The sequence below is a fragment of the Oryctolagus cuniculus genome, chromosome 20, assembly GCF_964237555.1.
Source record: "Oryctolagus cuniculus chromosome 20, mOryCun1.1, whole genome shotgun sequence".
NCBI classification, from domain to species: Eukaryota; Metazoa; Chordata; class Mammalia; order Lagomorpha; family Leporidae; genus Oryctolagus; species Oryctolagus cuniculus.
Genome location: NC_091451.1, coordinates 6,973,149 through 6,996,467, shown reverse-complemented (window position 1 = coordinate 6,996,467; position 23,319 = coordinate 6,973,149). Strand labels below are relative to the sequence as shown.

The following is a 23,319-nucleotide window of genomic DNA, read 5'->3' as shown; positions in this document are numbered from 1 at the left end:
AGCATCCCATGTGGGCACGGGTTCTAGTCCCGGCTGCTCCACTTCTGATCCGGCTCTCTGCTATGGCCTGGGAAGGCAGTGGAGGATGGGCCAACTCCCTGGGCCTCTGCACCCGCACAGGAGACCTGGAAGAAGCTGCTGTCTCCTGGCTTCAGATCAGTTCAGCTCTAACTGTTGCGGTCATCTGGGGGAGTGAACCAGCGGAATGGAAGACCTCTCTCTCTCTGGTTCTACGTCTCTCTGTAGTTTCAAATAGATTAAACACACACACACACACATACACACACACACACGAGTTTCCACACATGTAGATCACTTTCCTCTCTTCTCTTTTTCTTCCCCCACCAACTCTCAAAGCACAATGTGGATCAAAACACAAAAAACAACTCTCAAAATACATCAGGGTGGATCAAGGACTCTGGGTACTAATGCGGATAGCATACCCCAAGTCATTACTCATTCTGACTTGTAAATCCAGCTATTACTTCATTGATATTTCTTCAAAAGTATTACCATTTCATCAATAACTCCTAGTGCTGCTGTTGTATAGTAACAAGAGTAAGAGTAGTAGGTGGGGTAGTAACTTTTTTTTTAACATTCCTTTATGTATTTGAAAGTCAGAGTTATAGAAAGCGAGAGATAGAGATAGAGACAGAGACAGAGAGAGAGAGAGAGAGAGAGATATTTTCCATCCACTGGTCCACTCTCTAGATAGCTACAATGGCCAGTGAGGGCCAGGCCAAAGCCAGGACGTAGGAGCTGCATCTGGGTCTCCCATGTAGGCAGCAGAGGCCCAAACACTTGGGCCATCCTCTGCTGCTTTTCCCAGGCTATAAGCAAGGGCCTAGATTGGAAGTAGAGCAGCCCGGACACAAACAAGCGCCCGTACGGGATGCTGGTGTTGTAGGCGGCAGCTTTACCCATTAGGCCACAACACCAACCCCAGGGATAGTGAGTTGATTTTATTTGTTTGTTTGTTTACTGGAGTTAAAGAATTTAGAATCAGCCCTGGTATGAAGCACCAGCATCCCATATGGGTGCCAGTTCAAGACCCAGCTGCTCCACTTCCGATCCAGCTGTCTGCTATGGCCTGCACCCATGTGGGAGACCTGGAAGAAGCTCCTGGCTTCAGATCAGCGCAGCTCCAGCCGTTGAGGCCATCTGGGGAGTGAATCAGCAGATGGAAGACCTCTCTCTCTGTAACTCTCTTTCAAATAAATAAAATAAATCTTTAAAAAAAAAAGGAATTTAGAATCACAACATATCTAGCTGATAGAGCATATCAAGTCCATAGACAGGAGCTGTAGGTTCTACCAATGACTGAAAATCAAGCATCTAATAACAAAATCATCAAAATACAATATTTGAGGATTTACCATGTGTTGGGGACCATTCTTAGAGCTTTATACATATCCCCAACCTTTAGAAAGCCCCCAAAAGGCCTTTTTAGAAAGCCCCTTTTGGCAATTCAGATACGGGTGAATTCCAGCTGCTCCCACTTCCAATCCAACTCTCTGCTAATGACCTGGAAAAAGCAGCGGAAGATGGTCCGAGTCCTTGGATCCCCGCCAATCCCATGGGAGACCCAGGTGAAACTCCTGACTTCAGTCTGGTTCAGCCACTTCGGGAGTAGCCCAGCAGATGGAAGATGACTCTCTTTCTCTAACTCTGACTTTCAAATAAATCTTTTTTTAAAAAAGAAGATAAATGTGGACAAGGTAACATAAAATAAAGTAGGCTTCAAGACAAAGAGTATTATTAGCAATAAAGGACATTTAACAATAATAATTCAGTAAGAAGACACAAAACTTTCAAATATATAATAAAGTGCTTCTACACACATGAAGAAAAAAATGACAGAATATCTTCTCCCCTCTCTCACTCTGTCTCTTTCTCTGTAACTCTTTTAAATAATAAACAAATCTGTTTTTTAAAATAAAGAAAGAATTTCTGGATTTGGCTAAATGCTAGGATTAAAACTAGAACCTAATCCAATGTCCTAGTCCCAATCTGAACACCTGAAATGTATACATTTTAAGAGGGAATTCATTTCTGTGTGTGTGTGTGTGTCCCTGCCTCTAACTCAGCCTTTCAAATAAATGAAACGAGAGAGTCCGTGCACTTCCTCAACAACCTCAAGCATGCACGTGCCAGCAGACATTTGCAGAGCCAAGACGGATGTGCCGGCCCCAGTTCCCCCACGAGAGGGATAATCAGACAGATGTGCAAACGGATAAAAAGCAGAAAACAAACTCCAAAAGGGTGGTCCTCAAGAAGCAGAGGAACTGAAGACAGGAGAGAGCGAGCCCTGGGCCTCCCCTCCATCAAGCACCACCTCCACCCCCGCCGCCCCTTTCCCCAGGAAATAGAGCAGCACTTTAAGCCAGCCCTTGGTGGGAAAATGAAATTAGAATGTGGCAGGGGATCCATGGAGGTCAGAGACAGAGGGAAAAGGGCCATCACAAAACAAACCAACTCCAAAAGCTCTCATCCACTGTTGGTAGGAAAGCAAATGGCAGGGCCATGTGGGAGGACAGTTTGGGAGTCGTTACTATACCAGGTGGAAAACTAGTGTCCACGCAAACACCTGCATAGGGATGTTTACGGCAGCTGTACTAACCGCCCAAACTTGGAAGCAAACAAGATGGCTTTCAGCAGGTAAACAGATACACTGGTACACCCCGACGATGGAATACTATTCAACACACTAAAAGCAGACGAGCTCTCAAGCTGGGAAAATATGTGGAGGAGTCTCCAATTTATGTTATTAAGTAAAAGATGCCAGCCTGCAACTGTATGACATGCTAGAAATAGCAAAACTCTGTAGACAGCACAAAGATCAGCGGTCGTCGGGAGGCTGGGGGTGGGGTCCAGGGCAATGAAGACGTGGAATAATACAAAGTACTTCTAGTGACAATACTCTGTGAGATACTGGTGGATACCTGTCATTGTACATTTGTCCAGAACTACAGAATGTACAACACCAAGCATGAACCCTCATGTAAACCATGGATTTTGGCAGAGTGGTGTGTCTGAGTAGACTCATGGACCATGACAAAGGAACCACTCTGGTGAGGGGTACTAATAATCAGGGCCGTGCATGTGTGGGGACAGGAAGACAGAGAAATCTACAGTCTTCCCCTCAGTTTCCTCATGACCCTGAAACTGAGAAATAAAGTATTTAAAAATAAACAAACCATCTACAGATGCCCTCACAGAGCAAACTGATATATATACAGAGATATTCAACATTCATATAATGAAACATTACATAGCTGTAAAAAAGGAATGAGACAGCTTTATAGATACTAACATACATATTGTTAAATGAAAAATGTAAGGTACAGAAAATGTTTATAGCACGCCACCATTTGTGTGTTTACAAAAAAAAATACCTATATGCCTAAAGATGCTCATATAGTCATAAACCGTCCATGAGAAGATACAGGAAAGCAGAATAAGCATTTCTGTGCAGCAGGTTAAGCCACTGCTTAGGATGCCAGTATCCCATATGAGAGCGCTGGTTCAAATCCCAGCTGCTCTACTTCCTGTCCAGCCTCCACCTAATATACCTGGTGAAGGTGGCAGAAGATGGTCTGAACACTTGGGGCTCTGCCACCCATGTGGGAGACCAGGGTGGAGTTCCTGACTCCTGGCTTCACCTTGGTCAGCCCTGGCTGTGACAGTCATTTAGAGATCTTTCTCTGTCTCTCCCTGTCTCTGTGGCTCTGCCTTTCAAAACAGATAAATAAGTAATCCATATATAAAGTTATAAGGAGAAGGTGCATCTGTTGGGTGGGGACAGAGGTAAGCTAAAACCAAGGGACTGTACTCTATAGAACGCAGGGCGACAAAAGCAAACCCTCGCAATAACAGGTTCAGAATTTTAGACACCATGCAAACTCAAGAGCCAGGTGTTCCTCAATAGCAGCACTAGCGACATCTGAGGCCAGAAATCCTTTGTTGTGGCAGTCGTCCTGTGCCTTCTAGGACATTCAGCAGCACACCTGGACTCTACCCACAGGATGGTGGAGGCACCCTCCTTCCACACCTGGTTATGACGACCAGCAACATCGCGAGACACTGCCCAATGCCCAGTCAGGCAAACGAGCACTGCTTGGAGCCACAATGGTGATGGTTAAAACACAAAGCACTCTAGCAGCAGTTTCCGGTAGATCCACAACAAATCCAATGGAACTGAGGAATACACTGGACCTTCACACAACGGCCAGTTTCTCAAGCTGAGATGATGCAAGCCCCTTCCCACATCTGAACCACACACACTCCATCACAAATGTGTCTTCTCTGCATTTGCTGAATACAAATGGTAAGAACGAAATAGAAAAGCTACATAGATGCCCAGCCGAGTGTGCCAGCGTTCCCAGTGGGCTGCCAATGAGGCAGTGACCCCTTGGGTTCGCTGCAGCTTAATTCATCGATCCAGCGACCAGCTCCTCCCACTCTGGCCCTCCCACCAATGGCATGCACTCTACACCCAAGATCTTCTAGGGTGCCAAGGAAGGCAACCCTCCCCCAAACATCAACAGAAAATCACATTTTGGCTCCGCTTTTGAAAAACCAATATAATTTGTTGACACATAAGAACATAATTCCTCATATTATGCTAATTATGTTTCTTCTCATAATTCCTAATGACCACACAAAGTGTAAGCCGCTGTTCCGAAATCATAAAAGGCATCACCCATGATTTCCAGGAGATTATAAAGAGAAGGATTAGCTGTAGAGCCAAGAGAGGTCCTAACTAGAATCAGCAAGTCACAGTTTTATTAAGCGTAAAGCCATTTCTAATACCAAAATGAATAGGGAGGGGAAAAAAATCAAGACATCCAACAGGCTTGAACATTTTTCAAACACACATCTAAAATTCCTGGTGATTCTCCTGCGTCTTTTCCTTCTCCAAAGCCAGAAATCCAATCATACTCTCGCAATCTTGGCTTCATTCCTTGAAGTCATTGATTCCTTCAATACTGTGGTAGTGGAAAAGTTCTGGATTTCATTCTCATGAAATCATGCTCTTCCAATTCTAGTACTGTGCCGACTACTTCGGCTTAGCTCTCAGAAGGTTGGCTCTCATTTGTGGAGGTGACCTCACTCTGCAATAAATACACCTGTGAGTCGCTATGGAGGTAGCTTAAGGGTGTCCGCGGCGAAAACAAGAAACTCACCATTCTAACTACTTCAGGGTAAGTCTGCTCTGTCAAACAGCCTCTGCTTATTGTAATGTAGTCCACCAGTTCATTAAGAGTGGAGCGCTTGTATTCTTTCATTTTAAGATCAGATAGCGTGTCCATGAAGTCAAAAATGACACAGCACTGCTGAAGTTTCTTTAGGAACAGTTCAGGCTGCTCTGAGGATGGAACGTCTAAGAAAAAAAAAGGAAATGGTGTAAGTCTGTCATCAATTTCTCGGTAACAGGAATTCTCTGTGAAAGTTATTTCAAAAGCAAGCTCAAAAAAAAATAAGAATTCACATGACAACAGCGTTCTTGTTAACAGTTACACATGGGTGGGAGGGATACCATAGCCATGACTTGTAGAGACCTTGTCTTTGATAGCTACGTTGTACCAACACCACAGCCTGCGTTTGCAATGCTTCAATCCCAGATTCCCCAAATCCCAACAGCCCTTAGAAGGTAGAAGCAAATTTTAACCAAAAACAACCCAATGTCAATACCTTGAAATCCAAAACACTGAAAAAGGTCAAACTTCCCCTTATAAGGTGAAGCCAGAAGCTTTCACGGCTGGTTTAAATTAGTTTTACTAAAATATTTCAAAGCAGAAATGTCAGTTGATTCATTTTAATTTCATGCTGACATGTTTGGTATTTGAAGCAATTGCTGTATGTTGATATTTTTGTTTGGTTTGGTTTGATCTCTAAGAAGTTTCTTTGTCAAACTTGAAAAATCAACAAAATAAAACAATACCAACTCTCTCCAAAAGAGCATTATCAGTGGTGGGGGAAGGAGAGCAAGCTCCATTTAAATCTATGCTGTCTGTAGACCTATTTGCTTCCTTTACGGTGAAAGAAAACCACAAACATCTTTATTAATATGCTCTCAGAATAGACATCTGTTCTTTTGCCCACAAACAGCAGGTCAGACATGTGGCTTGGAGTAATTTCTAAAAGAATACACAGAAAGTTTAGGTTAGTTAAAATTCTCCTGCTGGAAAGGAATGCGGTCTACAGTTGGACCTGAAATACACAAACTAAGCTGCCGCAGCCCACTCTCTTCATCCCTCCTTCCCACCACTTTATTCCCCAAACTGGAGCTTTCCTGGAGAGACAATGAAATTATGACCACAGTAGGCTCTGCCTTCATCTAAGGTGCTTAACTCATTAATCCTCAGAACACCCTTCCAAAGCAGGCAGGTGGCATTATTATTCTCCTGGTTTTCAAAAAAAAAAAAAAAAAAAAAAAATAGAGAGAGAGAGAGACAATAATTGAGGGCCCACAATGAAAGAGTTATGGAGCTGGGCACAACGCCCAGGTCTCTAACCGCACTCCCACGTTCCCGGGGTACTACCCCAGAAGGACTTTAACAGCAATTGGCCAGTCACTTGCAATTGCTCTCAGTTCCCAGCCTTCTAGTAAATGCTTTACTAGAAGCCACCTCACAGCACCAGCCACCTGCTCCGTGGCAGGCACTGGAACACCACACAGCACCCACCTGCCAGCCACCAGCAGCCATAGCAGAGGAGTGTGAGGGCCTGCCTCGTATTCACAGCGTCTCCTCTCCACACTCCCCCGCCCCTCCTTACACACATGATCCACGGAGTAACAAGTAACCTCTCACAAGTACTGTCAAGGTGAGCCTGGATGGGAGAGGACAGAATTTCTCTACCAGATATTAGGGGACAAAAAACAGTCAACATTTTTGAAGGCATTGACAGCAAATTTGCTACTCTTGGCAAAAACAAGTTGTAAACTTAGAAATTATTAAGCAGTCTAAAGTGTCTCATTGTCAAATAGTTCAGAATTTAGTTTTCAGTGTGATATCTATCTTATCCTATACACCCCAATTTAATCCATTTTAAGGCATGTAGCCTTAGACTATAAGGACTAAACTGAATTAGACCAAGCTTTCTCTTGGGACTCTACTTGCTTTAGTATTTGAAACAATGAACAAAACCATGCTTGTGAACATGACAGTGTATCTTTAACCATGTCTAATGCATGCACAGGACCATCACGGGGAATCAGTGAGATCTTCTGAGTTCTGAATCAGACCCCACACCCCAAAAGCTGAATCAGACTTGTGATGCTGCAAAAGAACAAGAAAAATCATATTAAAGTATTATTAGTTCAAGGTTAAAAGCTTCAAGGGAAATTTTAATTATCAAATTTTTGATACAGTAACTTAAAGCCAAAAAGCCAGACCATCTTACATGAAGAACTGCTTAACTCAGCATACATAAATTATGAAAACATCTATAAAATGATAGCCTTTTCTCTGAAAACAGCATGTATGGTCACCAAAATAACACTCAAGAGATTCATGTATTTGTCAAATAAAAAGACCCATTTAGACCATTATTTTAATGTTCTGCACTTGAAATTCACTCCTAATTTATGCAAATGGATGTCAGAGACAAATGTGAAGCAAGCCATCCAGCAGCTGAGGGAGTGACAGTAAGTGTTTCTATTTACTGACCATACTGGGTATACTTCTTAGGAACTATTCTAAGCATGTATAATGATCATATCCATTTAATCCCTACTAAAACCCTCATGTAGTAGGTGCTACCTCCATTTCAATAGTGAGACAGAGAGGTTCAGTGACTTGCCCAAGTCACAAAGCTATAAGCAGGGGAGACAGGATTCAAACCCAAGCAGGCTGGCTCCCCAGCCCAGATTCTTCACCACCACTCAAACAGTGAAGGGCCAGAGTAACACTGCACTCCAGAAATCAGGGTGTGTGCAAAGACAGCAGAGGAGAGAAAAGCAGAGAGAAATGAGCCAATCCAGCCCTGGTGTGCCCATTCCTAACGCAACATGAAGAACCTCTTCCCTACCTCGCCTCTAACCCATGCCCAAAGATTCACAGACAGCAAAAGCCACGCTTCATCCCCTTCTTACAGACTACATTCTTCTAAAATGACTTCCCTCCATTAAGCTGAGAAAAGCAGTCAAAACCAACATAAAAAGAAGGGACAGCATTCCCTTAAATAGGCCATTCCTTTACAGAAAATATTAAAAAAAAAAAAAAAAAAAAAAAAAAAAAAGCTCATTCACACTCAAGGAGGACCCAAGCACCAACTCTGCAGGTAAGGGGCCCTTCTTCTGATGGCTGGCCCTCGACTGCCCCACACTGCCAAGCCCCTTGGCTGTGTGCCCTGTCCCAGTAGGATGTGGAGTGAGAAGGTAGGATCACCCAGTGAAGACACATCGTCTGAGCAGTCCAGAAACTTTCAACGACGTTAAGAGAGGTTCAGTGTCTATGGAACCAGTCCCAGAAGCAGATCCAAAAATCCTCTTTAAAGAAACATTTATAAAAGGATCGGGAACTAGGCTACAAAGAAAAGCCCATAAATGACAAAACAAAGATCATACAGTGAGTACATTTTGACCACAAAGCAGTAACACTAAACAACTCAATCACTCGCCTCCTAATTCAGATACCTGAAAATCTGAACACATCTGAAGCAAAACTTACAGTCGAAGAAAAACTAAACTATAAACATTTGAAACACATGGAGATTAGGAAAGACAGTACCAACTATCTTCAAATCCCAAAGCACAGCAGGCAGCGGGTGATGCTGTCCTGGATGTTCCGATGGAAACCTGCAGCCCGCACCAGCCCTGCCCCAGGGAGGGGGCCTCCCGGAGCCATAACCGGAAGTAACGAGGAATCGATGCGTGCTTCTGTAGCGCTGTGAAGGTCATTAGCGCGACTCGGGCATCTGGTGTGAGTGTGCTCCACGGAGGGAACGCCTGATTCCACCCCACAGCTAGGCACAAGCTCCTGGCTCCTGGCTTCAGACCGGCTCAGCGCTGGCCATTGCGGCCATCTGGGGAGTGAACCAGCAGATTGGAAGACCTTTCTCTGTGTCTCTCCCTCTCACTGTCTGTAACTCTACTCTCAAATAAACAAATAAATAAAATCTTTAAAGAAAATACACCTGGGTAGACAAATACAGTGAATAAATATTTTATACAATATTCATGTTTGCATTGGAAACTGAGCTATGACATTATTTGAACATCTACTGAATAACACTTAATTATATATGATCATTTAATATTTAACATTGTATTTTTATAATGTTATGAATTATACAATATTTATACTATTATTCAATGGATGTTTATAAATTATACTTATATTCCTATACAAAAGATCTGAGGCCGGCGCCGCGGCTCACTAGGCTAATCCTCCACCTAGCGGCGCCAGCACACCGGGTTCTAGTCCCGGTCGGGGCGCCGGATTCTGTCCCGGTTGCCCCTCTTCCAGGCCAGCTCTCTGCTGTGGCCTGGGAAGGCAGTGGAGGATGGCCCAAGTCCTTAAGCCCTGCACCCCATGGGAGACCAGGAGAAGCACCTGGCTCCTGCCTTCGGATCAGCGTGGTGCACCGGCCGCTATCCACTCTGCCTGTAAAAAAAAATAAAAATAAAAATAAAATAAAATAAAAAAAGATCTGAGCTAAAATCCTTCCAAATGAACTAGTTTTCACTCAGCTCTACGTCCACTTCTCCGGCTCTCACAAGGACAGCGAGGAGGCGACAAGAGGAGCACAGTGACCTCCTGGTCCCTGAGAACCTTCCTGACTGTGCCACCCCCACCACCTATGTGAACAGTCCCTCACAAACAACCCTCCAGAAACATCAACTAAATCCACGAGAAGCTAACTGCCACGAGGTATGAGTCAGCCTACAGAAAATTAAGAAAAACCTTAAAATACGAGGTAAATCCAGTCTTCAAAGACTAAAGGAAGCTGCACTCGCACATGTGGTGAACTGCCTAATTGCCCACCACATGGTCCATTCAAATCTTTTCTACTAATTTTACTTGGGAATACAGATACGGGCAGCATTCCCTTTTTATATAGCATATATATTTCAGGAAACCAAAAAAGAAATCCCATTTTATTAGTGGAACTATCTTTCCATTAGGAATGGCTTTTAACACCCAATAAATCATAGATGTAACCAACATTTTATCAAAACAAGGAGATAACCATAAACCTTTACGATGAAATCAAATTATAAAAATTAGATTTTATGTCCTATGAAACAGTTGAGCACAGTACAGTGATTATAGAAGACACTTTGAAGTGCATAAGCAAATAATAAACTAACCCATCAGCTAAAGTATGTAAGAAGCACTGCCCATGCTAATCACTTTATTGCTGTGCTCAGAGCGGTGGATTTAAAACTGGCGGTGGCAGTGGCGGTGGCGGTGGCAGTGGCGGTGGCAGTGGCGGTGGCGGTGGCAGCCATGCTGTGCTGTGGGGCTTCCATGCCTGGGTGTCTGTAGTCTATGAAAGTGCCTCAGGTGATTCTAATGCCGGGTGTGTGTGTGTGTGTGTGTGTGTGTGTGAAAACCACGGTCTTTAAAGGAAGAACTTTAAAATCCTTCCTTCATCCCCTTCAACCTTTGAAATTCCTCCTCTCTCAGTTTACTTAAAGCTGGCAGTGAAAGCTTTCAGGCTCCAAGCTGGGGAAGGACCCTAGAAACATCTATAACAGTGAAAGTGTTTCTTCTTGGCCTTGGGTATAAATAAGTCAAAGTATATTTGCTGCTTTCAGGGCTCTTTCCAATCTATCAGGAGGCTTGAAAGACACTTCGCTTATGATTAGCACATTTTCTTTTCTTTTGGGGGGGGGGGCAGGCAGAGTGGACAGTGAGAGAGACAGAGAGAAAGGTCTTCCTTTGCCGTTGGTTCACCCTCCAATGGCCACTGCGGCCGGCATACTGCGCTGATCCAAAGCCAGGAGCCAGGTACTTCTCCTGGTCTCCCATGGGGTGCAGGGCCCAAGCACCTGGGCCATCCTCCACTGCACTCCCGGGCCACAGCAGAGAGCTGGACAGGATGGATTCAAAACAGGCTTCACAGAATGGCTAGCAAACCTACAATGGTATCAAGAGGGTGAGACCAAGGTGTGGGTATTAATCAAACAGCAAACAACTGAAATGCAGAAAAGCCAACAGCACTGAAACGCTAGGTAAAAAGAACGTGGGCGATAATGAACATTACCACTGGAGAGCACTGTGCTACGCTCCTGACACACATTATGCCTGCTGACCCCCAGAACTCCTCAGAGTGGTCACTACTCATATTCCAGTGTTTCCAGGAATTGGAGGAGGGAAGGGTCAGTTCCCAAAAGCACAGTAAGGTAAGGCAAAAATAGACAAATGGGATTTCACCAAACTAAAAAACTTCTGCACAGCAAAGGAAACAATCAACAGAGTGACGAGACAGTCTGCAGAATGGGAGAAACATCTGCAAATAACACGCACATGACACGTGGTTAATACAAAAAAATTAAACAATCCAGCTAACGGCTATAAGAAGGAACACTTAGCATCACTAAGCATCAGGGAAGTGCACATTAAAAACACAGAGAGAGAACTCCTGATACCTCGCAACTCTTAAAATGCCTGTTACCAAGGCAAAAGAAAACATGTGCTGATACAAAGATATGGAGAAAAGAGAACCCTCGGCACATTGTGGGTGAGAACATAACTTACTCTCGCCACTGGGGAAAACAATGGAGGTACAGCGTACTACACGGAGAAATACACAGTGGAATACCGTTCAGCCGTAAAAAGATGAAATCCCATCATCAACTGCTATGACATGGATGGAAGTGGAATCACTATGTTGAACAAAATAAGCCCCAGGCACAGAAACACAAGTACAGCACGATCTCACCCATATGTGGAATCTAAAAACATCGGGGCCCACACTATGGCACCAAGGGTTAAGCTGCCCACTTACAATTCTGGCCTCCCATATCAGAGTGCCAGTCCAGCCCCATCTACACCACTTCCAATCCAGACCCCTGCAAAGCTGTCTCAGAAAGCAGCAAAGAGAAGCACCAGCCATTTCAGGAGTGAACCAGCAGACGGAAGATTTCTCTCCCTCTCTCTATCCCTCTGCTTTTCACACAAATAAATATTTTTTAAAAATAAGTTGATCTCAGAGCAGGCATTTGGTCCAGAGGTGAAGATGCCAGGTAAAACACCTGCATCCCACAATAGAGAACCTGGTTCAAGTCCCAGCTACTCCACTTCCAATCCAGCTTCCTGCCAATGCACAGCCTAGGAGGCAGCAACGATGGCACAAATACCCAGGTCTCTGCCGCCAACATGGGAGACCAAGACTGAGTTCTGGGTGCTGGCTTTGGTCCAGCCCAGCCTCGACTACTGCGGGCATGTGAGGAGTAAACCAGTACATGGAAGATTGTGTGTGTGTGATTCTTTGTTTTTCTCTCTCTTAAATAAAATGAAAATAAACAAGTTTTTAAGTTGATCTCACAGGTGAGAGTCGAAGGGTAGATATCAGAGGCCGGGACAGAGGAAGGGAAGCAGCGAGGGAGGGACGTAGGACAGTTAACTAACAGGCGCTAAGTTACGGTTAAACAGGAGGAAGTTTTGGTGTTCTTCCGCACAGCAGCGTAACTACAAGCAACAGTAATGAACTGAGGTATTTTGTTTGTGTACGGCTAGAAGGGGAGCCAGCGTTTTACCTAACAGTTAAGGGATCCCTGGGTCCAATTCCCAGATCTGGATCCTGACCCCAGCTTCCTGCTACACCCGACCATGGGAGGCAGCCGTGACAGTCCAGGTGGTTAGGTTCCTGCCACCCACACGGGAGCCCTGAACTGAACTCTTTGCCAGCTCCTGGCTGCGGCTCAAGCTCAGCCACTGTGGGCATTTAGGGAGTGAGCTATCTGACAGAAGCTCTTTTCTCTCTCAAATAAATTAATTTTTGTTAAACAGATCAAAACCCACTTTAAAAAAATTCTTCGGCAGCATAATGATAAAGCTTTAAATAATAATATTTAATTATCTTCTCAGCTTAGACAGTCAACATGTACTTACTAATATACTCTGATGGAGCTCACCGGTCTCCCTTTCCTAACAGCTAACAAACCTGTGCTCTCTGACGCATCAGCAAAGCCCAAAGGTCACTAATGCAGACTAATGCAGCCTCGGCAGCCTCGCTGATTCAGAGCTTTCCCATTATTCTGACCCTGTGTTCAACCAGAATAAACAGAGGGGAAACACACACGCATGCACACACACACACACACTCTTCTGACACGTATTTCTGTTTCCAACACTTCATTAGCTATCTCTCATGTTCTATCTTCTAATGCCAAAACAGACACTGCAACTTGTCAGCACAAGAAATTAAATATTTAAAAATTGATCCACCCCTAATTATAGGTGTAAATGACTTTGCTGCCACCAAGCTCACCACAGGACAGAAGCTCCCGAAACCTTTCTGACTGGCACTGTCAACGTCTCTATTATTAATTCATTTCCTAAGGGCTTCTTTCCAGGAGCAAAGAGAGCAGGGCCTCATTTCTACAAGGAATTCCTAGAGTTTGCTAGGCTATACCAAACACAGGGCTGCAAGAAACAGACAGTATTCCTCAGTATCCAGGCTGCAGGGTCCCTGTTTCGAGGATTTTACGTACCCATATCCCCTACTCCCCCTCCCCCAAAAAAGAGCAGGTAGGCGATCTTTTTCCAGGTAAAGGCATTTTAAAAACAGAAGCAAAAGGAAACAACATGAAAGCCCTAGGAGCAAGGGTTGAGGGGGACAGTTGAGAAGACCACATCCCACTTCAGCGTGCTTCGTTCGGATTCCTGGCTCCAGCTTCCACCACTGCAGACTCCTGCAGGCAACACTGGCTGCTCGAGTAACTGGGTTCCCGCCACCCACATGGGAGACCTGCATTGTGTCCCTTGTTCTCAGCTTGGGCCTGCATAGCCCTCGCTGTTGAAGGAATCTGTGAAGTAACCAGGGGAGGGTAGCTCGCTCGCTCTCTACCTCTCTAATAATTAAAAAAAAAAAATTATTAGAAGACAGTTTTTGAGAGCTAGCCACCATTTAATTTGACTGTAATCTCATAAACAGGAAAGAACATTTTAACAGAAAGGACAATCTCTCAATAAAAGATAACCTATCTTTCTTTAAAAAACAGAATGTGGGGCCGGCGTTGTGATAGAGAGAGTAAGCTGCCACCTGGGTGCTGGCAGCCCACATGAGCACCAACCAGTTCAAGCCCAGACTGCTGTTTCTGACCCAGCTCCCTGCTAATGTAGCTGGGAAGCCAGCAGAAGATGGCTCAAGTGCTTGAGCCCATGCACGCACATGGGAGACCTGGATGGAGTTTCAGGCTCCTGGCTTTGGCTTAACCCATCCCCAGCCATCTTACCCATTCAGGAAGTGAACCAACAGCTGGAAGAGTTCTCTCTCTCTCCTTCACTCTCTCTCTAACTCTGCCTTTCAAATAAATAAATCTTGGGGGGGAGGGGAGCAACAGAATTTGGAAATCCTACACACACACACACACACACACACACACACAAAGGTGTTATCTCCCCTAGCCTTTCCTTTTTGTCTCTTTTTTACTTTGCCTAACCAGTAACAAACAACTTTTCCACAGGCTTGGATTTCAGAATTCCTGAGCCACATTCTTTCTTTCTTTCTTTCTTTTTTTTTTTTTTTTTTTTTTTTAGATTTATCTATTCATTTGTAAGTCAGAGTTACACAGAGAGAGCTGGATCCGAATGAAGCAAACAGGACTAGAACCCGGCGCCCAAATAGGATGCTGGCACTGCAGGCAGTGGCTTTTCCTGCTACATCACAGCACCAGCCCCCACATTATTTCTTTGTTTCAGTGTTTCTACTAACTCTAGGTGCCTTCAGATCACATACAAGCTGAGAAGACAATCCCATGCTCTGCTGCCAGAGAGGGAGGGCAGCCACGGAGTCCCTGGAAAACTGTTCAAAGCAAGATCCCTGTGACACCTATATACACCTCTACCCAAGCACTTGCCACACTATACTGAGACTTTGTCTTTATAAATCAGTGCCTCCTCTTACTTCAGATTCAGCCCTGAAGGCATTCTGGCCTGGCTGAAAAGCCCTTGAGAGCATTTCAGGCATGGAAAGCCAAGACACTGAGGCAAAAAAAAAAATGTCCTACATGAAGGATCTCTGTGGGTGAGACTGCAGTGGAAAGAAGTGGTCATTAAAGAAGCATGTACTTTTCTCTGAAGGGAGGAGGGAACTTTCACTCTGCTTACGGCCCTGTCTAAATACTGACGGAGTTTGTGGATTCAAAAGGATCCATAGCCTAGGCAGCTCATGTCAAGAGCCTCGGCGATCACTGATGTCATAAATAAGAGTGTCAACTGTTAAATCAACAACAGGAATCACTGTGCACTAACTTCCCATGCAGGACCTCGGTCTTTAAAGACCTGGATTATGAGAGTTAACAGTAAAACTTTTTCTCAAAGATTTATTTTGTTTTAGTGTATAAAGTGGAGGATATTCGTATGTTTTATAAGTTTTAGTTATGCCTAAGTGTCCAACTCCATTGCTTGTTTTCTTAGGTGCTTCCTTAATTGTGATAAAACTCATTCTCAAGGACTTAATTTTTTTAATGTATTAAATAGAAGATATTCATATGTCTCATAAGTTATAGTTATGTCTAAGTGCTCGCAAAAGATGTCATTCTTGGGTGCTCCTTTAAAGTTAATTAAGTTTTTAAAAAATAGAAAGAAGAAGTGAAATTATCTTTGAGATGCAATGACTGAAATTACTTCGAGATGCAATGACTGAACTCCCTTGTCTCAACTGTTGAGGAACAGTTTGCTTTTCTGTGCAAACTGTTGAACTCTTCACTTGGTACAGAGTTGGTCTTCTATGTATAAAGTTAACTGAAAATGGATCTTAGTAGAGAATGGGAGTGGGAGTGGGAGTGGGAGTGGGAGTGGGAGGAGGGGGAGGGGTGGGAGTGTGGATAAGACGGGAAGAATCACTATGTTCCTAAAGTTGTACTTATGAAATGCATGAAGTCTGTATCCCTTAAATAAAAGGTTTCTTTGGGGTGGGTGCGGTGGGGGGAGTCAGTGCCTCTCATGTGTTGTCTGTGTTCTTTTAAAGCCCTGTCCCTAGCAGGAGTTTCTGGAATACAGTAAGTATATAATAAATGTTACTTAAGTCCTATGTATTTAATAGGACTCATTTCCCAATGTTTTCAATTTTAAAATAGAACTTTAACTCTCTTAAAATAAAATTATACTGAATAGAGGAAAAGCTTATCATATTTAATAAAATAAAATATTTCCTAGTATATTGTAAATGCCAAGTCATCAAATGCAGATAAAAAACTAGGATGGTTTTTAATGATACATTTATGTACACAAAAAGAAGAAAGGACATCTAACTTTTAAAAAATCTAACGAAAGGGACAGCAGTTAAGACACCCCTTCGGAGCCCACATCCTGTACTAGAATGTCTGAGTTCAAGACCCAGCTCCACTCCTGATTCCAGGTTCTTCCAATACACACCCTGGAGGCAGCAGATGATAGTTCAAGTACTTGGGTCCCTGCCACCCTCGTGGGAGTTCCCATCTGAGCTTCAGGCTCCTGGCTTTGGCCTGGCCCAGCCCGGGCTATTGCAGCCATTGGGGTCTGAACCAGCAGATGGAGGATCTCTCTTTCTGTGTGTGTATATATGTACATGTGTGCTGTCCTCTTTTTCTTTCTGCCTTTCAAATCAAATAAAATTTTTTTTAAAAATCTAACTAAAAAATATCCACAGTTCCTTGCTTTTCTGGACTATCTCCCCCGACAAATATCCAGTAAAAGTATGCCTTATTTTTCTAACACTTCATAACAAATCCAGCTGATATTTAAAAATAAACAGAAAGTTTTCTATTCAAAGATGTGAGGAAAAACAGAGGGAAAAAAAAAAAAGAAGATGAAGCTACCACATCAATGAGCAGCATAACCTGGAAATGCCTTGCACAGTTACAATAAAGAGCTTGCCAAGCCATCACCACCAGGTGGAATACGGGACAGCCCAGTGCAAAGGGTCTGGGCTTTGCACTCATTCATGCCTTCACGCCCACACCCAACATTTATGGAACACCCATGGAATGTCAGGTACCGCCAGGATTCCACAAGGAAGGCCATCACAATCTGGAACATTCCATCATGCAGGAGGAGACGAACAGCAGCAAGGAAAGACGATCAGGGATAGTGCCTGGTGTGTGCTGAAGGACAACAGCATCCAGGCAAGCAGGACTACTGCAGGGACTGCAGAGTACAGTCTGAACAGTGTTCACCTGGGAGATGCCAGAAGAGCAGGCATTTCAGGAAGCCAAGGTGGGCCGGTACGCCGGGAAAGAAGCACCCCCGGCAGAGGGACGCAGCACAACAGCACCCTGGCAGGAGGGAGCATCTGCGGGGTCTCATGACAGCGAAGCCCTGCATTCGGCTGGAGCTGGCAAGGAAGGGGGCGGCGGCAGGAACAGAGGAGTGAGGGATAGGGTCTGCAGATCATCCCGGCCCTGAGGGGCGTTCAAGGACTCTGGTCCGGAACTAAGGATCATGGCTTTCTGTCTACTATAGGGCACCAGGCAAGCTACTGACTCCCTGAGTGAGTTTCCTTAACTGTCATTTCAGAAAATGGAGTTCACTGAGAATTAGGTAAGGATTAAAGGAAAAGTCACTTATTATAGGGTGGAAAGTTCTTTTCTTTTTTTAATTTATTTCATTTATTTGAAGGTAGAGTTACAGAGATAGGTAGAGACAAACAGAGAGAGAGAGAGATTTCATCTGCTGTTTCACTATCCAAATGGCCACAACGACTGAGTCTGGCCAGACCAAAGACAGAAGCCAGGAGCTTCTTCCGGGTCTCCTATGTGGCTGTGCTGGCCCAAGCACTTGGGTCATCTTCTGCTGCCTTCCCAGGCACAACAGCAGAGAGCTGGATCAGAGTGCAGCAGCCAGGACTCAAACCAGCATCTGTATGGGATGCCGGTGCTGCAGGCCAGGGCTTTAACCTGCTGTGCCACAGCACCAGCCCCTGGAAAGTTCTTTTCAAAGAAAAAGTTATTCATTTGAGAACATTTATCCAGTATCTCTAACGTACTGTATGGAATCAATTTCCTGTTTTATAACTCTTATTAAAACTGCCTTCTGAGTGCAGGTGCTCGGTGCAGTAGGCAAAATGTTACTTGGGACACTCCTATCCCCTACACAAGTGCCTGGCTTGAGTACTCTTTCTGCTTTCTATTTCCAGCCCCACCCTGGTAGGCATCAGATGATGGCTCAAGTACATGGGTCCCTGCCACCCACTGGGAGACCTGGATAGGGTTCCTAGCTCCTGGCTGCAACCTGACACAATCCAGGCTGTTAGGGACATTTATTTCAGGGGTTAACCAGCAAATGGAAGATCTCTGTCTTTCAAATAAAATGAAAATTTTAAAGATTTTTTAAAAACTACGTTTTGTCTAGGAACAGTTATTTTTTACTGTTTTTGGCATACTTTCAAAATCATTTTTAAAAAATATATTTAAATATATTTAAATAAACTGAAGCATTTCTAGGAACATTAAATTTCTGCAAAAATTGTATTCTAGTAATGTCAAATATCAATTAGACAAAGCCTATCTATTTAGAACCCTCATAATTTGTCTTCTGCACTTGACTTTCAACTCATAAAATCCTAATCAGTAAGAAAGAATTAACGAAACAACCTCCAGGATATGCCTGAGAGCCAGCATCACTGAAGGCCCATTTCAGAAACATGAGCAACAAAAGTCTTCAAAAAGACAAGGTGAAGAAATAAATTAATAAAATGATTTTCAGCAAGCACTTAACACCCCGCTGACAGGTCTAACATAAACAAACGACCATGAAAGAGCACATTATTTAAGCATCTCAGTTCCTGAGGGCCCTCCCCAAGAGATCCACAGGGATAAAAATGGCCTATCTACTTTCCTTTTGCTCTCTAGGACTAACAGCCGCAGGAATCGCAGCAGAATGAGGCAAACCTGCAGCTTTTTTAACTGTATGATTTGAGGTTTAAAAGTAAATGCGATAGGTGTGTTAGGAAACTGGCGCAGTTGTGGCCAGGTGACCGCGTGGCCCGGCTACCTGAGCCAGGCTCCACCCCCACTTAATGGGATGTGCTGCTCCTGCTTCCCTGCCCGCCCTCAGGCGAAGTTTTAAAAGGGCCTATTCCTGAACACGTGCTCTCTTGGCTCTTGGTTCTTCTCTCTCGGCTCTGCTCTCCTCTCTCCTCTTCTCTGCTCTATCTTCTCTCCTTGCTAGCTCCTCTCCTCTCTGTTTCTCTCTTATATTCTCTTTCTCTCTTTTTCCTTCGCCGCCCCTTCACTCCGGTCTGTAGGGTGTTCCCCAATAAACTCTTTCCCTTACTCCAGTGTCTGGTGTGTTTTGCGATGGCTAACATTAATATATAACAAGGTGGATATCATATTAACAGCAATTAAGCCCACTGTTAATTCACAACTTATAGCTGATAGCACTCACAGACATCACTAAACTAAAACAAATCTGAATCCTGACATTTGCAACCAAACGGATGGAACTGGAGATGACCTTGCCAGATGAAAGAAGCCATACTCAGAAAGACGAACGGCACATTCTCTCTTATTTGTGGATGTCAGTACAGGGTATAAAAATGATGTGGCTGTCCTATCATTTGGCATATACTTATGTTGTTTACCCCAGTTGTGAGCATGTCACGAATCACTCACTTTGTGATATCAGTTATCTATTTTCATGACAAATGAATTTTTATACAAAAGAACAATCAATCCAATGTTGAAATGCCAACTCAGAGATGCCGTTTCTGAATCTCAGCTGGGCAGTTAAGCTCCTGTGACACAGGACCCAGTCAGTACAGGGGAAGAGCCTCTGACCTGAGAGTAATGAGGAGTGTACATTTAGAATTAGTCATAATCTGAGCAATAAAATCCAATGACAAGATGTAGTGCATGTAGCCCCCCAACTGTGGAGCTCTTTCATGCTTCATACAAAGAATACCAATTAAAATAAACTAAACACAAACGTAAGCCCACAGGTAAGAGCTGAGAAAATCCAGAGGTCAAATTTTATAAACCTTACTAAGAAAACTAAAATCCACTTTAAAGCCTATTTCCTAGGCTTAATAAAAACAGTATTGTTCAAGCATTACAAGAAAAAACTATGCTCATCTATGTAAATAGGTATGTACACAATGACTACAAAATCAAAACTTGGAGAATGGTAATATAAGTAACATAATGGGCAAAGAATGTGTCTGGAAAGCTTTCAGAAAAAGAAAAGCACTTTAAAACACTCGGTAGTTGAGATCTGATACCGGTTTCAGCTAAGATATTCAAACGTAACTCTCTTCATTGCGGCTGGTTTCCTGTCCACAAAACACCTGTCTCTCAAGTTAGGCACTCACTGAACCTAAAGATATGCACACGACTGATGCACAGACTCTATGAATCTTGATGTAATGTAGCCTTCCATGTCCAATGGTGTGTCCCAAAGCTTAGCTAAACCTGACACTGAGCAGTACAAACATTTTCTCTTTCTGGTACTTTTCCCGTTCAGAAAACATATTCTGGACATAACTGCATCTTCCATGTAAGAAACCAGACCAGATATGAGAAATAATAATTGACCTTAATAAGTATAATAAAATTAAAACTAAGCTGGTCATCTAAGCTCACTATCTCAAAAGTACGTCAGTTTCAATTCTTTTTTTTTTTTTTTTTTTTTTGACAGGCAGAGTTAGACAGCGAGAGCAAGAGAGAGAGAGAGAGAGGGAAGTCTTCCCTCCGTTGGTTCACCCCCCAGATGGCTCCTACAGCCAGCACGCTGCACCAATCCGAAGCCAGGAGCCAGGTGCTTTATCCTGGTCACCCATGTGGGTGCAGGGCCCAAGGACCTGGGCCACCCTCCACTGCCTTCCCGGGCCACAGCAAAGAGCTGGACTGGAAGAGGAGCAACCAAGACAGAATCCAGCACCCTGACCAGGACTAGAACCTCGGGGCACCGCAGGCGGAGGATTAGCCTAGTGAGCCACGGCGCCAGCCTGCCAGTTTTAATTCTAGAAAAATGTCACAGAAACATTCATGATGTCAAATGAATTAGATTTCTGGGAACCTGGGCAATAAAATATAAACCCGTTCTGCATTCTTCCAGCTGCCTGAGGTTGGAAATCAGGGGCCCAGGTTCTCACCAGGAACACCAGGAGGCAATTTTGCATGACACAGGGTAACAATGGGCTACAGAGTTCAATAACCTGGATTCCAAGGCTGGCTTAGCCACTTCCTAGTTGGGAGACCTCAGGTGATACCCTGTGCCTTGATTTCCTCCCCTGTAAATGAGGACATAATAACAGACCCAACCTAAGAATTAAGTGAGTGAATAAAAACGCCAACACAGAGCAGCGTCTGGAACACATCTGGTGCCCAATAAACTTCAGCTGCTGAGTTACTGCAGGGACTGGGCATTCATCTCTCTCACAGAACGATCTGGGAGCAACTCTATCACAGCTGAGCTTTCATGGGATAATGCATAAACTGCGGGACACAATGCCTTGAATATGGAAAATGTTCCACCAATGTCAGCTTTCAACAACCACCACGAACTCACCATCTAAACTGAATGGCTCACATGGGCTTCTCCTCCCTTCTTTGCACGTCCAGTTGTGTAAGCCATGTTAGGAAAAGTAATATTGTGCCTGACCTACTAAAATCCAGGGAGATTACTTCAAAATAAAGTTATGATTTGATTAGAGGACAAGCGGAGATGCTGACTCAAGATGTGAAGTAAGTCGGCTGTCAGGAAGTGCAGCAGGCAGTGTGTCAGAACCCTGGAGGGCGCAGAGTCGGCACTTGGAGGAATGAATGGCAGTGAGGCTGAGCACGCCTGACAGAGATGCAGGAGGAGTCCCACAGTGCCAGCAAGCACTGCCAGAACCGGACACGCCCGCTCTCGCACAGCCCCAGAGCTTCCTTCCCACGCAACCAGGTGAGCGCACAGTTCGCAAAGCAGACAAAGAAGCAAGCAACACTGGTCAGCTCTGTCCTTCAGCCTGGATTTTAAATTACTATCACAGTCACAGACATGGGTACCTCTAAATACTAACCAAGGTCACAACAGTCATTTACACTTAGAAGTGGTTTAGTATTTTATGCTATTTTAGTGGGAGGTCAATGTTTATTTTGAATCAGTTGTAAAGATTCTAAGTCTTTTGTAAACATTTTTTTTCATGGACACATCCCCTGTTTACCATGTTTAACTTAATAATCATTCATTCATGCCACAGATACTTATAAAACACCTTCTACATGACAGGCACTAGTCAAGGCCTTAAATACGCATCACTGAGCAAAACCAAACACGATCCCAGGTTTCATGAGCCTTGCAGACCACAGCCCAAAATGGGGAGCGTATCTAATTAAATGACCATATAAATAAGTATAAAACAACCTGTGCTACAAACAGGTACAAAGTATTATAAGAACATATACTGTAGAAAATGAAAAAGCAAGGATACTTGTGGAGGGCAACTCGGACTAGACTAAGTTACTGGAATTAAGACTTATTCTATGCATCTGCTCTCCCACAATATGGCGCTGGGAGAGGAGGCAACAGCTTCTACCCAGCTGCCTCTCACCAACTTGACAAGCTGCAGGAGCTGCTCCTGATTGGAGGAGAGCAGCGTACTCGGCGTGTGGGTAGCCGAGTTAGGATTGGCGGAGGAGGACTATAAAGGAGGAGAGAGACGGCATTCACCAGGAACATCTGGGGGGAACATCTAAGGGGAACACCTGTGCAGCCCCCGAGAGAGCCGGCCGGCGGTGTGCCGCTCCCCCGCGGAAGTGGGGAATGTGGCCAGGGGGAACTGCCCTTCCACGGAGGTGGAAGGGATAGTAGCCAACCCGGGAAGAACCAGCAGCAAACCCGGGGAGGGCCGAGCAGACGAAAGAACAGCGCAGGGTCCTGTGTCGTTCCTCCACGAAGAGGGGGAGCGACAGATACTGCCTACAAAAACGATTTTAGAGGGAAGCAATATCAGCAAGATATCTAATAAGAGAAAAAATACAATTAAACTATCTAAATTTCATGGGCCAAATTGAGAGACAGGAAAGAAAAGAGCATGTGGAGAGGACATGGGAATATCCAGCTAAGGTCTTTCCATAGGTCCCCTCACTGAAGCCTGGCAAAAATCCTGCAGGCATGCACTGATATTCTCATTTTAAATACAAGAAAACTGTGGCTACAAAACTGAAGCTGCAAA

The 23,319-nt window shown here is 44.2% G+C and overlaps 1 protein-coding gene across 5 annotated transcripts in view; it reads right to left on the bottom strand.

The window, feature by feature from the left end:
* PPP2R5E (protein phosphatase 2 regulatory subunit B'epsilon) overlaps nucleotides 1-23,319 on the bottom strand; it is a 178,066-nt gene that overhangs the window by 76,293 nt on the left and 78,454 nt on the right. For all 5 annotated transcript variants that reach the window (XM_070065058.1, XM_070065059.1, XM_051826410.2 and 2 more), the window contains one exon: nucleotides 5,187-5,383. In XM_070065058.1, the coding sequence (XP_069921159.1) occupies nucleotides 5,187-5,383 (197 nt within the window). Of the gene's footprint in view, nucleotides 1-5,186; nucleotides 5,384-23,319 lie in introns of those variants that run through there.